Source organism: Schistocerca nitens, chromosome 5 (genome assembly GCF_023898315.1).
Source record: "Schistocerca nitens isolate TAMUIC-IGC-003100 chromosome 5, iqSchNite1.1, whole genome shotgun sequence".
NCBI lineage: Eukaryota > Metazoa > Arthropoda > Insecta > Orthoptera > Acrididae > Schistocerca > Schistocerca nitens.
This window is the reverse complement of record NC_064618.1, coordinates 574,456,289-574,476,072: the sequence shown is the minus strand read 5'-3', so window position 1 is coordinate 574,476,072 and position 19,784 is coordinate 574,456,289. Positions and strand designations below refer to the sequence as shown.

General features: G+C 39.1%; 1 protein-coding gene across 1 annotated transcript in view; it reads right to left on the bottom strand.

Annotated features, from left to right (window-relative positions):
- Positions 1-2,599: 2,599 nt before the first annotated feature.
- The window catches only part of LOC126259620 (T-complex protein 1 subunit eta), an 84,942-nt gene continuing 67,757 nt past the window's right edge, over positions 2,600-19,784 (bottom strand). The window contains exon 9 of the mRNA XM_049956534.1: positions 2,600-3,223. Within this exon, the coding sequence (XP_049812491.1) occupies positions 3,012-3,223 (212 nt within the window). The 3' untranslated portion in view covers positions 2,600-3,011. The remainder of the gene's footprint in view (positions 3,224-19,784) is intronic.

The window sequence follows — 19,784 nt, the reverse complement described above, 5'->3', positions numbered from 1 at the left end:
TACGTGCTCGCAACTGTAAAACAACAATGGAATGGTACAAAGCAATGTTATTTGTGGTTGGCACAGTTTATACAAGGGCATGTCCACTCACATGTTTCGATCACTCTGGATCATCTTCACATGTGTGTACTTTTGCAAAACACAATACTCTGATATGGAGTCCTGAGTAGACAATACAGGTTGCTACTTAGATCTGAAGATGGTCCAGAGGGATTGAAACATGTAATCTAATTCCAAATGTGCAACTGAGACAGAACTATGTACAAGAATTATCTTAATTTCCAAACAGTTGCAGAGTCTCTCAAAATGATTATCTCAATTACTGTGAAAAAGAATCTTTGGCAACTGGCATCTCATAAAATTATTTGGTGATGGGGGGGGGGGGGGGGGGGGGGTGATGGACTGGAGTTGGAAATTGTTCATAATTAAAAATCAAACCAAACATCAATGTTCACTTCCACACATGTAACGTGTAGTACAGAGAGCACAAATGAACTCCAAACATTTTCCAGTGTTGTGCAAGAGGATACCTGGAGCCCACCCATGCCACAGAAAAAACATCCCATACACGAAAAGAACCATCACCAGTTTGCAAAATGGTTCAAATAGCTCTGAGTACTATGGGACTTAACATCTGAGGTCATCAGTCCCCTAGAACTTAGAACTACTTAAACCTAACTAACCTAAGGACGTCACACACATCCATGCCCGAGGCAGGATTTGAACCTGCGACTGTAGTGGCCGCACGGTTCCAGACTGAAGTGCCTAGAACCGCTCGGCCACATAGGCCGGCTCACCAGTTTGCATCATGGCTTACTGACAACTATATTAATAATGCCAGAGAAGGGAAACCGCTACTCACCATATAGCGGAGATGCTGAGTCGCGATAGGCACAAAAAAAAAAAAAAAAAAAGAGAGAGAGAGATTCACACAAATAAAGCTTTTGGCCATTAAGGCCTTTGTCAGCGCCCCCCCCCCCCCCCACACACACACACGTCTGCAGTCTCAGAGCTAAAACCACACTGGGCACAGCATCACCAGTGCATGATGGGAGTGGTGATTGGGTGGGGGTAAAGAGGAGGCTGGGGTGGGGAGGTATGGTGGGAGTGGCGGACAGTGAAGTGTTGCAGTTTAGACGCAACACTGTGCTGTATTCTATGTAGGCATGACAACCAACAAGCTGTCGGTCTGCATGAACGACCACTGACAAACCCTGTGGTCAAAAAACAAGTGGACCACCCTTTTGTTGAACACTCTGCCAAACATGATATCCCTCAACTCAGTGACTGCTTCAGAGCCTGTGCCATATGGATCCTTCCCACCACCACCAGCTTTTCTGAATTGCGCAGGTGGGAATGTTTCCTGCAATACATCCTACATTCCCATAACCCTCCTGGCCTCAACCTTCGTTAGTCACTGTCCTCACCCGTCCAGCCCCTTCCCTGTTCCCTTTCAGCACTACACAGCTGTCATTTCACCACCACACCCAGTCTTTTAATTTCTTTTTATTTCTCTCCTTTCCTCTACTTACCCCCTCCCCTCTCCGCACCTTCTCTCCTGCCCTCTGTCTAAACTGCAACACTTCACTGTCCGCCACTCCCAGTGTACTATCCCTCCCCCTCGCCGCCTCAGCCTCCTCCTTACCCCCACCCAGTTGTCACTCCCATCATGCACTGGTGCTGCTGTTCACATTGTGGTTTCAGCTCTGAGACTGCAGACGTATGTGCAAGTTGCGTTTGTGTGTGTGTGTGTGTGGGGGGGGGGGGGGGGGGGGCACTGACAAAGGCCTTAATGGCCAAAAGCTTTAGTTGTGTGAATCTCTTTGTTGTGCCTATCGTGACTCAGCATCTCCGCTATATAGTTAGTAGCAACTTTCCTTCTCTGGTATTGTTACATTCCATTCTGGATTTTCCATTGTTTGACAACTATATAGATATTTTCCCCATAGATAGCACCCTATCTAAATATAACAAATTATCTCAAAAGAAATTTCATGACACAAGTATAAGGTATATTTTTAGGCCTTTGTGGCCCATATAGTGATTCAATAAAGTAATTTCAAAGCAAGTTAATGAACTCTACCCTGGCATTAGCTCTTGCAGAAATCTGGAACTGCTTTAAATTTCTGGCGGCTGTCAATAACTTAAATAAACAGTGCTCAACAAATGTGCTGTCCATAATGATTGTTTTCAGTGCAGTAATTTGAGTGCAAATCCATAAATCTTTACACAGCTTCCAAGGCAGAAGATCCCATTTGTTTGAAACCTACAACCACACATTGCACAAGTTCCATTAGATTGCATCAGCTTTCCATGAGCAAGCTCATCTGTCTTGCTTTGAAGAAATATTTGTGAAACATTTGTTGAATGGTGTATATACTTGAGGTCAGCACCAGAGAAAGGTTGCCACACAAGACCTGTCATACGTAATGTATCACTCAAATTATCTTCTTCACACTTTCAGACTCTTTTAAATGAAGAAATTTTGGCACAATTTACTAAAACTACCACTGTGCAAATTAAAGTCTACAAGACTTTGCCATACAAAAACAAAATTGAAAGTATGGGGGAGGGGTAAAATGATAGTACACAGTTAAGCGAGTTTAAAAATGTGTGAAGTTTTTATGTTAAATGTTCAATTTACAGTTCATAATGACAACAAAAACATAAAAAAAGTTTTGCTCACTAGCATACATAGAAGGCCTCCAACCAGCACACTTAATAAATAGAAACATTCTACTGCAAAAATGTGAGGTTATACTTAAGCTTTATTTTATTTTTAATGAAATGCATAGATCAAACACTTAGCAGTAGAACGCACTGATAGTTACATGAGGGGGAGAAAAAAGGAAAGGTCAGTCAGATTAGAAATAGTGTGCATAATTATGGCCATCAGATTCACATTAATTCATGTTAATCAAGTACTCTGACTTCCTCTTTGCCGCTCTGATCAGACATGAAATAACACACACTTTATTGTCACAGATCGTGTCAGTTTATGATGATTGAAATTACATCGGCCGACCCATGCCGCGGCCTGCAGGAGCATCACCACCACCTGATTTAGGATTTTTTATGGTTTCATCTACAGATAACACAAGGCAAGCTGCTTCACATGCGGCTGTTAATGCGTTAATCTTGACAACAGCTGGCTCCCAGACACATGCTTCAAAGTTATCACTGATGTCTTCATTGTTGATGTCCACACCATACCAGCAATTACCTGTAAACATTTAATTGAGAATTATTTTAGCTATGCATGTCAATATTGTAAGGTCAGCCCTAAAGACAGAATCAGTACAGAGAAAACTGGTTTTTTATCTAGCTCATGTCAAACTTCTGGGTATAATTGCCTTTCATTATAGGTAGGGACACACTGTAGTGTGGCTTCAGTTGGCGGAGACTGCAGTCGCAGTCGCGCGCGCGCGCGTGTGTGTGTGTGTGTGTGTGTGTGTGTGTGTGTGTGTGTGTGTGTGTGTGTGTGTGTGTGTGTGTGTGTGTGTGTACGCGCGCGAGACAAAGGCCTTGCTGGCCAAAAGCTTATTTGTGACCCTGTTTTTGTTGTGCCTATGTGCGACTCAGTGTCTCCGTTATATGGTGAGTAGCAATATTTTGTTTATGTTTTACTGAAGTTTAGTCCATGTGTGACAGTTTCAAATGAATTAAAAAAATTGTTTAAACTATTTCAACATATTTCAGTTCAGTCATTGTTCCAGAGAATGCCTCAATTATATTTATTGCCCTCACATTTCACATTTATGACTGGAAAAAACTGTTAAATCCATTAAATCTAATTAATTAATAATTAAAGAGAAAAACTTCATAGTTTTATTCCAAGACATTATGCTGCTGATCTATCGATACTTCATTCTGGAGTGAAAACAAGACACCCCGAGTCTATATTTTAATATAGAAGACGAACTGCTTTCACAGAACACGAGACATTTGACAATGTCAACATATTTTCCTGGTTTGGAAAGTTACTTCTCTCTAAATTGGGGAGGGATTTGTATCCCTTTAGAGTATCTACATGGTAGATGCCGGTCTTTCCAGGTACATACAAAACACTGCTGCTCACGTTAGCATTAATAGAATTCATCATTGTCATCCTATGGTTGAAACAAGAACCTAGAACTGTGAACGTCGACTGGCATAGATCTGTGCCTGTAAGAGTTGACAGTCTAGTTTGATGGTGCAACTCAGTTACCAATCACAGCACAGCACAGAACCATTCATGTCATGTCAAGTTAAGTAAATGGGTTTTTGGTGTTAAAACAATACTGGGAATGTCTACTTAAATATTTATTCAATATTATTTTTATTATTTTATTTGTTTATTAAGTTTGTGGTGAAAGCTTAAGCTGTTCCACAGCTCAGAGTTTGGGTTGGGTTTAAAGGTGATAATTTGATTGAAAACTGATAAAGTCAATGAATGTACTCCCATAAAGAAGACATCAGTCATACTGCTATTGTAGCATGCTTCAAATTTCATGTACCATATGGAAGGCTGTGATGTTTGCCTGACCTCACGTATCTTGTGCTGGAATTGGCTGATTGAAGCTAACCATTGTTTGTGGTGCAGAAGTGCTGGGAAATGTGTCATTGGCAACTAAAAATACTACAAAAATTAAGTTATTTGGAATTAGGGTATTTTCATTTGTCTTCACATACATAGCCGCAGTTCTTTACCCTGGAAACCAACAGTCATTTTAAGATAACTGTGAGAAAAAAATATCAAAATCCAATTTCAACATTAGACAATTATGTTACAAATGTTAGTGGACTACTGCCATCATATTCAAGTTTTTCACATAATTTCCTGTTTCTAATTTCAGGATATCAATTAGATAAATCTAAAGCATTTCCCCATATGCAGAAAGGGAATCCTAGTGAAAATGTGGAGTTTGCAAAAATACAAAACTGTTATGACTGGTCTTGAGATTAGAACAAAGTTTTTGAGATTTGTAATAACGCACACTGTCAAAAGCGATTGACAAACACTAAAATAAAAGCAAAATGATTACCTATAAATGACTCTCATAACAGCAAATAAGATAAAGTAGATATGAGCCCAATCACACATTTTAAATACGAGGTGTGACAATAAAGTAATGAGACATTTTCTTTGCAAGATATGGCAACCCTGCAGGCTTGCGTAGGCACAGTATCTGACCTTGGTCTATAAGCTGCTTCAAGTCCAAGCGGCACATCGATGCAACTGCTCAGTCGTGAGTTGTGCTGTAATAAGTTAACACTTGTTTGTGTCTCTCGTCACAGAAATGGAACCGCATAAGAGCTCAAGTTTTTCATTGGCATAAAATGTTTAGTGGAGGCAGAATGAATGTTGAAGATGAAGACTGCAGTGGACGACCATCAACCTCACTGACAAATATCAACTTGGGCAGGGTGCGTGAACCCATATGATCTGATCAAAGATTATCCGTGAAAATGATTGCAGAAGAACTGAACATCAATCGAGAAACGGTTCACCTAATAATAACTGAGGATCTTGGTATGAGAAAGATTTGTGAAAAATGGTCCCCAAAAATCTCACACCACAACAGCTAGTAACACGGAAAAATGTGGCAGCCGATCTGTTAGAGCAAATGGAAATCAATCAGGATTGTTGAGCCGTGTTATCAGTGGTGATGAAAGTTCGTTTTTTTTCAGTACGAGCCAGAGACAAAACGCTGAAGTTCGCAATGGTGCATCAGATCAAAAAAAGCTCACATGTCAAAGTCAAAAGTGCAATGCATGCTTGTGTGCTTCTTTGATTCCAAGGGAATTGTTCATAAGAGTGGGTGCCTCCTGGACAAACAGTTAACCAATATTACCACAAAGAAATTTTAGAAAGACTTCGTAAAAGAGTTCTTCATGTCTGTGCCAACATTGCTGATAATTGGAGTCTGCATCACGATAATGCACCATCCCATACCGCTCTGTCAGTACAGCAATTTTCAACCTCAAAACAAATTTCAAAACTACCACAGCTACCTTATTCACCATATTGCTCTGCGCGACTTTTTTCTATTTCCAAGAGTCAAAATGGTGGTCAAGGGATACCATTTTCAAACAACACAAGATGTCCAAAAAGCTGTGACAAGGGCCTTGGAGAATATTAGTGAAGATGAGTTCCAGAAATGTTGCCATCAATGGCAGAAGTGCTGGAAAAAGTATGCATAATCAGAAGGGAGCTACTTTGAAGGAGACAACACTAAACTTGACTGAAACAGTAAGCAACATTTTTTTTTCACATCAGTCTCATTACTTTATTGTCACACCGCGTATGTTACAAATCTGACCTCCGTCTGACCTGCAGCATTTCACTGTCTTCCACCCCCACCATACTATCCCTCCCCCTCCCCACCCCAGCCTCCTCCTCACCCCCACCCAGTCACTACTCCCATCATGCACTGGTGCTGCTGCTTGCAGTGTGGTTTCAGTTGCCAGAGACTGAGACTGCAGTCGTGTGTGTGTGTGTGTGTGTGTGTGTGTGTGTGTGTGTGTGTGTGTTTGACAAAGGTCTTAATGGCTAAAAGCTTTATTTGTGACAGTCTTTTTGTTGTGCCTATCTGCGACTCGGCATCTCTGCTACATGGTGAGAAGCAACTTTCCTTTTCATAACATTGTTACAAACCTATAAATGTTACGAGTTTATTCCACTGTATAGACAGTAAAAAATTGATACGTTCTTAATGAAGCCCAGTTTACCAGTAAGTCTATACAGAAGTAAGTCCATACGCAACTTTTGAATAAAGTATTTCCATTAATTCACTATGAAACACAGGATTATCATTGATACAAAAGTCATAAAACCATGAACCCGACTTATTTTTTAAAGGTGTGATAGCTGTGTGTGTTTCACATACAGAAATCCTCAACTGAATTCCATGCTTCACCTCTGAGTTGGGATGCTAGGCGAGTACATCAGATGTGAAGCCGGAAGTTAAAACAGTGACCCCTAAATAATGTTAAACGATTTTTGCTTGAAATGAAACTCAACAACAAAACCACAGCAGCAATCACATCACAGTATGAGTGAAATGCATTGTTGGTAGTTATTTTGTCCACTGCTCTTTTTTAACATGTGTCTAGAGTAGAACCTCTCTTAACGTTTTTTTTGGGATTACAAATTCTGAACACTGTATCGGGGAAAACATTATAAAGAGGAAGACTTACAATTTATAGTTATAGAAGTTGTCAAATTTTACTGAGGATATTCTACAGAAAAACACAGTAAATAGTAAAAATTAAAAAATAATTAGCTGCAAACAATTACTTTAATAATGAACCTGTAAAATACAACTTCAGTCAAATTTTCATAATAAATTATTCAAAAAAATAAACAAATGATTTAATTCTTGCTTCTGCCTAGGTGAAATTGTCTCCTAGATTACTGTGCCACTTGATCAAATTCTTTCCTGCATCACCGACAGCAGCTTGTCAAAACAAGCCATGTCCACTCTCATGAAGTTCCAAACTTCCTGCGGATCTTCATGCCTCGAATTCCTTCATTAATGGTGAATTTATCCCTCTACCTTCACCCTTTCTTCCCGGCCAGAGTCAACCCAAAAACGTCTGTCTTTTTATCACTGTCATTGTTATCCTGCCCTAATCCTAATGGTTACAGACACTGCGAGTGAAATATTCAAAAAACGATTATGTGCACCATGTGCAAAATGCCACAGAAAAGTAAATTTAGGGCCTGTGTGGTTGTGTGTTCTACTGCTGGAAGAAGAGAAAATGCTCAAAAGCTAGTATGAATGCTGTTTCTTTTAAGCATTTCTATGCTCCACACATTGATGCGTTATACAATAGGTGAGCAGTTGCCTTTCCCTTATTTTACGTATTGCTCCATCCCAGATTTTCAATTATTGTTATAAATTTAGGTAAAATATCCTTGAGCAAACAAGTGTAATACAAAACAAACAGTTGAGCCATAATTCAGAACAGTAATAACATAATTCTGTGATAGCTATGTAAGAGAACAATTACTTAAAAAAATAGAAGCCATGAGCTCTCATTTTTCATAAATTTTTAATTCAAATGAATGACATGGGGGGGGGGGGGGGGGGAGAAGAGAAAGAGAACCAAATCACTTATTTCCCTTCAGTTTTCAGGTGTTATTCCAATAGAGCACATGCATGGATTCGTACCAGGAATATCCTGTAAGTATTGTTAAACACTATAAAGAGGGAAATAATTGGTTAGAGTTAAAAAAGTAGAAGTGGAGGAACATTATAAAGAAGTTTCACTGTATTACCAAATCTTAAACTTATGTGGGGGTACTCTACTAAAATACACTACAATGTTGTTGGCAGACAATAGGATTAAGTGTACATAAAGGTTCTGCAATGTACAGAAGCCCCTTGAAAGCTACAGAAACAGATTGTTCTATTTAATCATTTTATGGGGACACAAAAAAGAAATACTATGTCAAAACAGGAGGCTGTGAAACAATATGCATGGTTTTTCACATAAGGCAGGTGACACATCACACTTGTAAATTCAAAAAATTTGTTCAAATGGCTCTGAGCACTATGGGACTCAACTTCTGAGGTCATTAGTCCCCTAGAACTTAGAACTAGTTAAACCTAACTAACCTAAGGACATCACACACATCCATGCCCGAGGCAGGATTCGAACCTGCGACCGTAGTGGTCTCGCGGTTCCAGACTGCAGTGCCTAGAACCGCACGGCCACTTCGGCCGGCCTTATAAATTCAGTACGGCATCGTTTCAAGCAGTTACAAAACTCTTTCAAGATTTTTTGTCCACTAAACACATAAGAAGCCAGAGACTTAAGAATTAATTAAGATAGAACTTAAAGAACCCTATCAATTACAAACCCATCGTTTATTGTCTGGTAATATTACACACAAGATTTACAGAAGAAAATGTGTTTAAGGATCACAAAAATCACCCCTAACTGTGCAGCGACAGGAAAATGCTAACTACATCGTTAAACTGATTTTTCAGCTAGAAAACCAGCACTTTAAACTGTAAAGAAATCCTCTGTGCTCATATAAACAAAGACAAATAGTAAATAAAACCTCTCGGAAACACTACACAGACTGGCCAATCTTCTGGCAGCTGCCACATTTTTACCAAACTGCACACATAATGTACAAAATTTGGTACTGTAGCAAGGTTTCAGTCACCTATCAGCTATAAAAAGTCCACATCTACATTACTACTACAAAATTCACAATTAAGTGCCTGACAGGTGGTTTTTTGAACCATCTTCCAAGCTGTTTATCTGCCATGCCACTCTCTCACTAGAAAAAACAAACAAATCTTTCAATGTAAACTCTGATTTTTCTTATTTTATTACAATGATAATTTCTGCCTACATAGGTGGGTGCCAACAGAATATTTTCACAATTGGAGGAGAGAGATGTGGTCTTGATAAGTGGCACTTCTAATTATATGCTTACAGGTTAAAGCAAATGTCAAAGAAATGATAGGAATAAATGCAGATTCACCATATATTGTGATGATGATGAGGTTCTGGAATACGGGAACAGACCAGAAAATATCTTTCATTTGCTGTGAAACCCAGCTCGCGCTATTCGTCCACGAGACTCAGAGGGCCATAGACACAGGTTCACAGGTAGATGCCGTGTTTCTTGACTTCCGCAAGGCGTTCGATACAGTTCCCCCCAGTTGTTTAATGAACAAAGTAAGAGCATATGGACTATCAGACCAATTGTGTGATTGGATTGAGGAGTTCCTAGATAACAGAACGCAGCATGTCATTCTCAATGTAGAGAAGTCTTCCGAAGTAAGAGTGATTTCAGGTGTGCCGCAGGGGAGTGTCATAGGACCGTTGCTATTCACAATATACATAAATGACCTGGTGGATGACATCGGAAGTTCACTGAGGCTTTTTGCTGTATCGAGAGGTTGTAACAATGGAAAATTGTACTGAAATGCAGGAGGATCTGCAGCAAATTGACGCATGGTGCAGGGAATGGCAACTGAATCTCAATGTAGAAAAGTGTAATGTGCTGCGAATACATAGAAAGATAGATCCCTTATCATTTAGCTACAAAATAGCAGGTCAGCAACTGGAAGCAGTCAATTCCATAAATTATCTGGGAGTACGCATTAGGAGTGATTTAAAATGGAATGATCATATAAAGTTGATCGTCGGTAAAGCAGATGCCAGACAGATTCATTGGAAGAATCCTAAGGAAATGCAATCCGAAAACAAAGGAAGTAGGTTACAGTACGCTTGTTCGCCCACTGCTTGAATACCGCTCAGCAGTGTGGGATCCGTACCAGATAGGGTTGATAGAAGAGATAGAGAAGATCCAACGGAGAGCAGCACGCTTCGTTACAGGATCATTTAGTAATCGCGAAAGCGATACGGAGATGATAGATAAACTCCAGTGGAAGACTCTGCAGGAGAGATGCTCAGTAGCTCGGTACGGGCTTTTGTTAAAGTTTCGAGAACATACCTTCATCGAAGAGTCAAGCAGTATATTGCTCCCTCCTACGTACATCTCGCGAAGAGACCATGAGGATAAAATCAGAGAGATTAGAGCCCACACAGAAGAGAAGCATACCGACAATCCTCCTTTCCATAAACAATACAAGACTGGAATAGAAGGGAGAACCGATAGAGGTACTCGGGTACCTTCTGCCACACACAGTCAGGTGGCTTGCGGAGTATGGATGTAGATGTAGATGCTTTTGTGTCAATGTTTACTGCTGGAGAGGGAGGGGTGGGGGGGGGGAGAGAGAGAGAGAGAGAGAGAGAGAGAGAGAGAGAGAGAGAGAGAGAGAGAGAGAGAGAGAGCGCTCACGATTCTTTTTTCTACTTAAAAAAGATTATTTCACTGAAGGTTACAACACAGTTCCTACTTTGGATCACTGCAGAAAAGGAAAAATAATAGGTACATCAATAAGTGAGTATGAAACTGAAAACTGATAGACAGAGGATAGACCACTGGATTTGACAGAGGTCTGTCAGTCTATATCCAATATGTGGAAGAACTGGTCCCTCTTCTAACAACAGTTCATCATAGGCTGCTGGAATAATTGTGTCACATGACTGAAAAACAAAGATGGAATCTGTTCCAGTCTGTAAGAAGGAATGACAGACACATGTGCCTAATAAAATGACAAATGTGCCTAATTACAGACCTATCTCACTGATGACTATGTGTTTTAGAATTATCAAACGTATTTTGCACCAGAGTATAGCAACTTTCCTGGAAACTGAATGACCACACCACAGAATCAACATGGTTCATACATGCATCAATCATGTAAGACCCCACCTGTGAATGAAATACAAGGGCTTAAAAATGATTTCTCTTACACTCAGTACCCTCTACCACACATAGAATAAGGGTTGCAGAATATGGATAAAAATTCAAATTTATGTACAATTAGTAATTTACCCTGATTCAAAATACCAAGCACTAAGATCCAACCAACAGTTTCATTACTTATTGATGTTGAATTAGGCAAAATTAACCGACCAAGGGGATGCAATAAAGTAGCGAAACCCACTGTATTTCCAGTTGTAAATAACATACCACTGAACTAGTATTCAGAATATTAAATAGACCAAATGGAAGCTAAAAAACACAAGCTAAAAAAGAAGATTTCATAGTGTTGCTGAAAGACTTCACTGCTTAGGCAGGAAAAAAAGTCTTTCTGGAAAACTGTAGCATAATATACCACATGTAAAAGGACAAATCAACACACTGTAAGAATGAATACTTTCAGTAATATCATTCCAGTATATGTCTAATCACTTCAAAATTTTTCTATAAAATCATAGAGATGTTGAAATCATCAAACTAAGGAAGGAGGAATATGGTGGCTCAACACAACATTGATAATGAGACAACGAGCACAATCTTTCTTTGATTGGATAAGGAAGAAACTTACCGGCTTCCCCCCCCCCCCCCCTCCCTCGCCACATTAACTGCCATACAAGGAGAGGTATTCAGCAATGTGATTGACTTTTGAAAATGGAATACATGGTGACGTAGGTATCACACCCTGCAGCCATTCATCCTTGTGGGCCCTCGTTTGGGAGAAACTTATGAAAGAAAATTTCAGAATTTTGTGTGATGCTCAAGAACATTCAAAACGTTGTGTAACAGATTGATTGTGTGGGGTAGTGGATTGGAAAATAGCTTCACAGACAGAAGGTCATGGATTCAAATCCCGTCAGGTGCAGCAATTTTTTTTTTATTTTTAAATCTTTATCGAAATGACTGATCATTATTTTTATTCAATTAAATGGATAAATGTATTTCTTTATTTCTATTCCTTTGTCACATCATTTTAATCACTGTATGAACTTTTTGATTTGTTTCATTTTTCTTTACATCATCCTTTTACCAATCGGAATTTTTGTGAATACTAATTTAATTTATTGATCTATTATAATCTTCAACTATTTGAAAATTCCGATCTATTGGTTAAAGAAACAAAATATGAAATAATCTATTTATATTCACTGTTAAATGGTACGAAAAATTGTATTTTCGTAACCAGCTGCACAGTAATAATCATACCAATATTTAAAACATAACCTAAGTACCTATTGCACAATGCAAAATGGGAAATAAATATAATGAACACAATAATGTGGACAAAAAAAGGGTGACAGAAAATTTAAATCAAAATTAATACATTAAATTAATTGAAAATACTTGAACAAAGATTTCAAGTGGAAAAAGAATGATAGGAATAAAAATGAGAGCAAATGAAGAACTTGATATTATGATTAAAATTATGTGACAAAGGAAAGGAAATAAAAAATTATATTTAAACCAATTAACTGAATACAAGTAATGATCAAAGTCATTTTGATAAAGATTTAAAATTTAAAAAATAAATTTACTGCACCTGACGAGATCCGAACCCACAACCTCCTAATGTGAAGCTAGTATTCTATCCATTACACCACGCAACCAGACCATGTAACAGAACTTTTAATGCTATTGCGTGTCGCACAATTTTTTTTTTTGTCAATTACTCACAAACAAGGGCCCATGAGGGTAAATGGCTAGCTTGTGCGACACTTTGTATCTTAATCTAGAAAACCTTATAAATGGTTTCAAAAACTTTATCCCACCGCTGTGGTCCTCTCTGTTAGTATTCACCTTAAGCAATTTTGGGAAACATCTAAATCTCAATCTAAATGGCCAATCAGTATTAAAATATGCCAGTATGTGTAAGAAATAACAATCATAATCATCTCTCTCATTAATATACAGTGGGAAAAACAAAATGTTTCAGAAGACTGCATTTCTCAGATAATGATTGGGGAAAATCAGCAATTACAGCTGGTCTGAACCTGAGAAAGGCCCTATACACACAAACTAATTTTTTTCACAAAAAATTATACAAAACATTGACTTTTTTCCATTGTGACAAGTCCATACTTGTAAAGCACCTCAAACTACAGTATTTTATATGATCGCATGGAACCTGTATAAATGATTTGCAACTAAGGTGCTCTTCAGTAGCAACTGCATGCAACATATGGTGCACAATATACAGATTTTATACAAAGGCCATTCAATAATTATCGCAACACATTTTTTTCTACACCAATTTCAGCTGAAAAAGTGCTGAACTTGTTGTGGGAAATTGTGGAACATTCCCATTTCAACCGCTACAGTCCCATGAAGTTCCGATGGGTGGCGGCACTAAGCGTAGCTTTCAACATGGCATCTGTAAAGGAGGAACAGTGAACAAAAGCACAGTAAGCTGTCGTGCCAGGAATCTATCACCATTGCAACAAGGTCGTATAAAGCTGTCCAATCTCCCACATGCCTGCTGGTTGCAGACACCCTCAGGAAATTGAAGAAATGACTTCAGCTTGGTCGTCACTACGAAAATGCAAATGAACTTCTCCTCCATGACAAAGCATGACCTCACACCCAAGTGTGTGCAACTGGTAAGAGCTCACAAAACTTCACTGCACTATTCTTACTCATCCAAACCACAGCCCGGTTCTCGTACCTTCAGACTTCCATCCACTTGGCCCAATTAAGGATGCACCCCACAAGAAACAGTAAGTCGATGATGTGGAGGTTGCTGGAGCAGCAAGACGTTACCTCCAACATCGACCAGTACAGAAGTCTTCCAAAGTAAGTGAGATTTCAGGTGTGCCGCAGGGGAGTGTCATAGGACCGTTGCTATTCACAATATACATAAATGACCTGGTGGATGACATCGGAAGTTCACTGAGGCTTTTTGGCGTATCGAGAGGTTGTAACAATGGAAAATTGTATTGAAATGCAGGAGGATCTGCAGCAAATTGACGCATGGTGCAGGGAATGGCAACTGAATCTAAATGTAGACAAGTGTAATGTGCTGCGAATACATAGAAAGATAGATCCCTTATCATTTAGCTACAAAATAGCAGGTCAGCAACTGGAAGCAGTCAATTCCATAAATTATCTGGGAGTACGCATTAGGAGTGATTTAAAATGGAATGATCATATAAAGTTGATTGTCGGTAAAGCAGGTGCCAGACAGATTCATTGGAAGAATCCTAAGGAAATGCAATCCGAAAACAACGGAAGTAGGTTACAGTACGCTTGTTCGCCCACTGCTTGAATACTGCTCAGCAGTGTGGGATCCGTACCAGATAGGGTTGATAGAAGAGATCGAGAAGATCCAACGGAGAGCAGCGCGCTTCATTACAGGATCATTTAGTAATCGCAAAAGCGTTACGGAGATGATAGATAAACTCCAGTGGAAGACTCTGCAGGAGAGATGCTCAGTAGCTCGGTACGGGCTTTTGTTAAAGTTTCGAGAACATACCTTCACCGAAGAGTCAAGCAGTATATTGCTCCCTTCTACGTATATCTCGTCAACAGACCATGAGGATAAAATCAGAGAGATTAGAGCCCACTCGGAAGCATACTGACAATCCTCCTTTCCACGAACAATAGGAGACTGGAATAGAAGGGAGAACTGATAAGAGGTACTCAAGGTACCCTCCGCCACACACTGTCAGGTGGCTTGCAGAGCATGGTTGTAGATGTAGATCTGGCTCAGAGACATCGTCAGCCACAGATAACGCCCAAAACCTATTCATCAAACGAACCGGGAAGGCCCTATGATCAGCCCCTCAGAAAGTTTTTTGTTGCCTGCCAGACTTTGGAATGATCTCCTAGTCGACCACGGGTGAGGGGTAAACTTCAGTGCAGGCAGTACCCGGGGCAGCCACAGCAGAGGACCGATCGGAGAACATGTGGGACATGCTCGACGTCCCTCGCATCCCCGCATTCGATCCCCCACAGTGATGCCCCTTGGCTGATAGAGGTATTCATGGTACCCTCCGCCACACACCGTCAAGTGGCTTGCGGAGTATGGATGTAGATGTACGGTGGTAGCAGATGGGCATACAGCACCCCCCCCCCCCAATCCCTAGTTAAGGGGCATAAGGCCATCACACTGAACGCAGATTACACAACAACAAAATAGTCACAAAAGGAGATAGGTTTCAGCTACTCACAGCGTCAGTCTTGAGTAAGTGTATACACAGAGAATTATGTATATTTTATGAATTAAGTCCAAAACGCTGCTTCTATTTTGAGATGTTTGTTTAATCACGACAGGACTGTTTCAGCAGTATTGCCATCATCAGTCAATCTAAAAGTAATGGTTTTATTATATACTATTTCCTAGGGCAGACGATAGCCTACTTGTCATATATGAGATTGACAACCATTCATTTATGCAATTCTTAACTTACATCGCTGTTTAGTCACTTAAGTGTTTTTCTTACGCCTTTTGAAGTTATTTTATGACATAGCTTTCATAGGCTATATTTGTTGGAAGTTATAGCCTGAACTTTATTTTTTGTGTGAGACAATTTTTTGTTTGACGTTTAACCAACGATGTTATAAGTTTACGTCAGAACAGTTACTTATTGATTTCCCTTAGTTACCGTGTTGTTTATTTTTATCTGTGAATGTGTGATTGGTTTGGCTTAGCTTATGTCTTTTGTTGGTTATCTGTTTTCATGATCAATGATTCAAATAAAGTTTTCTATATAGATGTTTATGTTTTAGATCTAATTGCTCGTTGAGTATTTGTTGTGGATATTTGTGAGCATGTGTGTAGATTTCGACCTCTTCCAGAATATTGAGTAAGCAACTTTTTTAGGTGTTATATGCAAAATTTGGATTGCTTTTTCAACATTGTCTGTGGTATGTTGTTCCATTTGTAGGTGTTGAAAGAAGGTTGATGGGTTGCTTTCAGTGTTTCTTGTGTGTTCTCTGTATCTGGTATTAAAGTTCCGGCCTGTCTGACCTATATAGAACTTATCACAATCTTTACACTGAATTTTGTATATACCTGGATTCGAGTGTATTGGTAATTTAACTTTTCCCGATTTAATTTTTAATTTTTCTTTAGTGTGGTCTATGAGGCATACATTTGTTTTCTTTAACATTGTGTTTTGTGTGTTCAATATGTTGCCTATATAAGTTATCAGTATATATGTGAATTTTTGTCTGGTTTTGTGTTTCTCGCTGAAGTGTTATTTCATTACATATTTTTGATTTTAGTGGTGTGGTATTTTTGTCATATATCTGTTGAAACAATTTTTGGTTATAACCATTCTGTAGTGCCACATATTTTAAAATTTTTGTTTCTTTATGCATTGCTTCTTGTTCTAGTGGGAGGTTTATTATCCTATTGATCATGGCATGAAAGTAGGCTCTATATGTGCTTTTGGGTGGCACAAAGTAGCTCGTATTATGTTATTTGTTGTGGTAGGTTTTCGGTATATATCGAATTTATCTGTATTTTCAACATTTTTTATGGTAAGGCCTAAAAAGTTTATCGCTTTATTGTGTTCTAGTTCCACAGTAAATTTAATTTTTGGCTGTAGTGCATTCAGTGCATTGTGTATTAGCTGGAGGTCTGTGGTATTTCCATCAAGTAGCATTAGGGTGTCATCAACGTATCTATAGCAATAAACAATTTTTTTAAAATAATGGGTTTGTGTTGTTGAAAAGTTTTTCTTCTAATGAATTTAAGAATATATCTGCTATAGCCCCAGAAACGCTGCATCCCATGACAACTCCCTCAGTTTATGTGTAGAATTTTTCATTAAACAAGAAGTAATTTTGATGCAGTATCAATGTGAGTAATTGTATAATTTCCTTAGTGCCCATAGTGCCCATTACTGAAATTTTCCTATATTGAAGAAAATTATTTTCAATTACAGTTATTGTTTTGCTGACTGGGATGTTAGTGTAGAGGTTTGTTATATCAAAGGATATAAATTTTCCATTTGTTGGTATTTTTATGTCTTGTAGTCTTTTTGCTAATGACCTTGAGTTTATCGTATAGTTTTTTTAATATGTTGTTTAGTTTTTGACTAACAAGGTATGTTGGGCTACCTTTGCTTTTCACCAATGGGCAGATAGGAACTAATGGTTTATGTATTGCGGGTTGTCCATGTAGCCTTGGTGCTCTAGGGTTGATTACTATACACGATTTTCTTTTGTCATCTGTTAGGATAATGTTACATTTTTTGACAATTTTCCTTGTTATCCCAAAATACATAACCATTAGTTCCTATCTGCCCAGAGGTGAAAAGCAAAGATAGCCCAATATATCTCGTTAGTCAAAAACTAAATAACATGCTAAAAAAATATTATACATACAAGACAAACTATACGATAAACTCAAGGTCATTAGCAAAAAGACTACAAGACATAAAAATACCAACAAATGGAAAATTTATATCCTTTGATATAACAAACCTCTACACTAACATCACAGTCAACGAAACAATAATTATAACTGAAAATAATTTTCTACAATATAGGAACACTCCCCTCCATGAACCATGGACCTTGGCGTTGGTGGGGAGGCTTGCGTGCCTCAACGATACACATAGCCGTACCGTAGGTGCAACCACAACGGAGGGGTATCTGTTGAGAGGCCAGACAAACGTATGGTTCCTGAAGAGTGGCAGCAGCCTTTTCAGTAGTTGCAGGGGCAACAGTCTGGATGATTGACTGATCTGGCCTTGTAACACTAACCAAAATGGCCTTGCTGTTCTGGTACTGCGGACGGCTGAAAGCAAGGGGAAACTACAGCTGTAATTTTTCCCGAGGGCATGCAGCTTTACTGTATGATTAAATGATGGCGTCCTCTTGGGTAAAATATTCCGGAGGTAAAATAGTCCCCCATTCGGATCTCCGGGCGGGGACTACTCAAGAGGATGTCGTTATCAGGAGAAAGATAACTGGCGTTCTACGGATCGGAGCGTGGAATGTCAGATCCCTTAATCGGGCAGGTAGGTTAGAAAATTTAAAAAGGGAAATGGATAGAGTAAAGTTAGATATAGTGGGAATTAGTGAAGTTCGGTGGCAGGAGGAACAAGACTTCTGGTCAGGTGACTACAGGGTTATAAACACAATATCAAATAGGGGTAATGCAGGAGTAGGTTTAATAATGAATAGGAAAATAGGAATGCGGGTAAGCTACTACAAACAGCATAGTGAACACATTATTGTGGCCAAGATAGACATGAAGCACACACCTACCACAGTAGTACAAGTTTATATGCCAACTAGCTCTGCAGATGGCGAAGAAATTGAAGATATGTATGATGAGATAAAAGAAATTATTCAGATAGTGAAGGGAGACGAAAATTTTATAGTCATGGGTGACTGGAATTCAAGAGTAGGAAAAGGGAGAGAAGGAAACATAGTAGGTGAATATGGATTGGGACTAAGAAATGAAAGAGGAAACCGCCTGGTAGAATTTTGCGCAGAGCATAACATAACCATAGCTAACACTTGGTTCAAGAATCATGAAAGAAGGTTGTATACATGGAAGAACCCTGGAGATACTAAAAGGTATCAGATCGATTATATAATGGTAAGACAGAGATTCAGGAACCAGGTTATAAATTGTAAGACATTTCCAGGGCCAGATGTGGACTCTGACCATAATCTATTGGTTATGAACTATACGTTAAAACTGAAGAAACTGCAAAAAGGTGGGAATTTAAGGAGATGGGACCTGGATAAACTGAAAGAACCAGAGGTTGTACAGAGTTTCAGGGAGAGCATAAGGGAACAATTGGCAGGAATGGGGGAAAGAAATACAGTAGAAGACGAATGGGTAGCTCTGAGGGATGAAGTAGTGAAGGCAGCAGCGGATCAAGTAGGTAAAAAGACGAGGGCTAGTAGAAATCCTTGGGTAAGAGAAGAAATATTGAATTTAATTGATGAAAGGAGAAAATATAAAAATGCAGTAAATGAAGCAGGCAAAAAGGAATACAAACATCTCAAAAATGAGATCGACAGGAAGTGCAAAATGGCTAAGCAGGCATGGCTAGAGGACAAATGTAAGGATGTGGAGGCTTATCTCACTAGGGGTAAGATAGATACTGCCTACAGGAAAATTAAAGAGACCTTTGGAGATAAGAGAACCACTTGTATGAACATCAAGAGCTCAGATGGAAACCCAGTTCTAAGCAAAGAAGGGAAAGCAGAAAGGTGGAAGGAGTATATAGAGGGTCTATACAAGGGCGATGTACTTGAGGACAATATTATGGAAATGGAAGAGGATGTAGATGAAGATGAAATGGGAGATACGATACTGCGTGAAGAGTTTGACAGAGCACTGAAAGACCTGAGTCGAAACAAGGCCCCCGGAGTAGACAACATTCCATTGGAACTACTGACGGCCTTGGGATAGCCAGTCCTGACAAAACTCTACCATCTGGTGAGCAAGATGTATGGAACAGGCGAAATACCCTCAGACTTC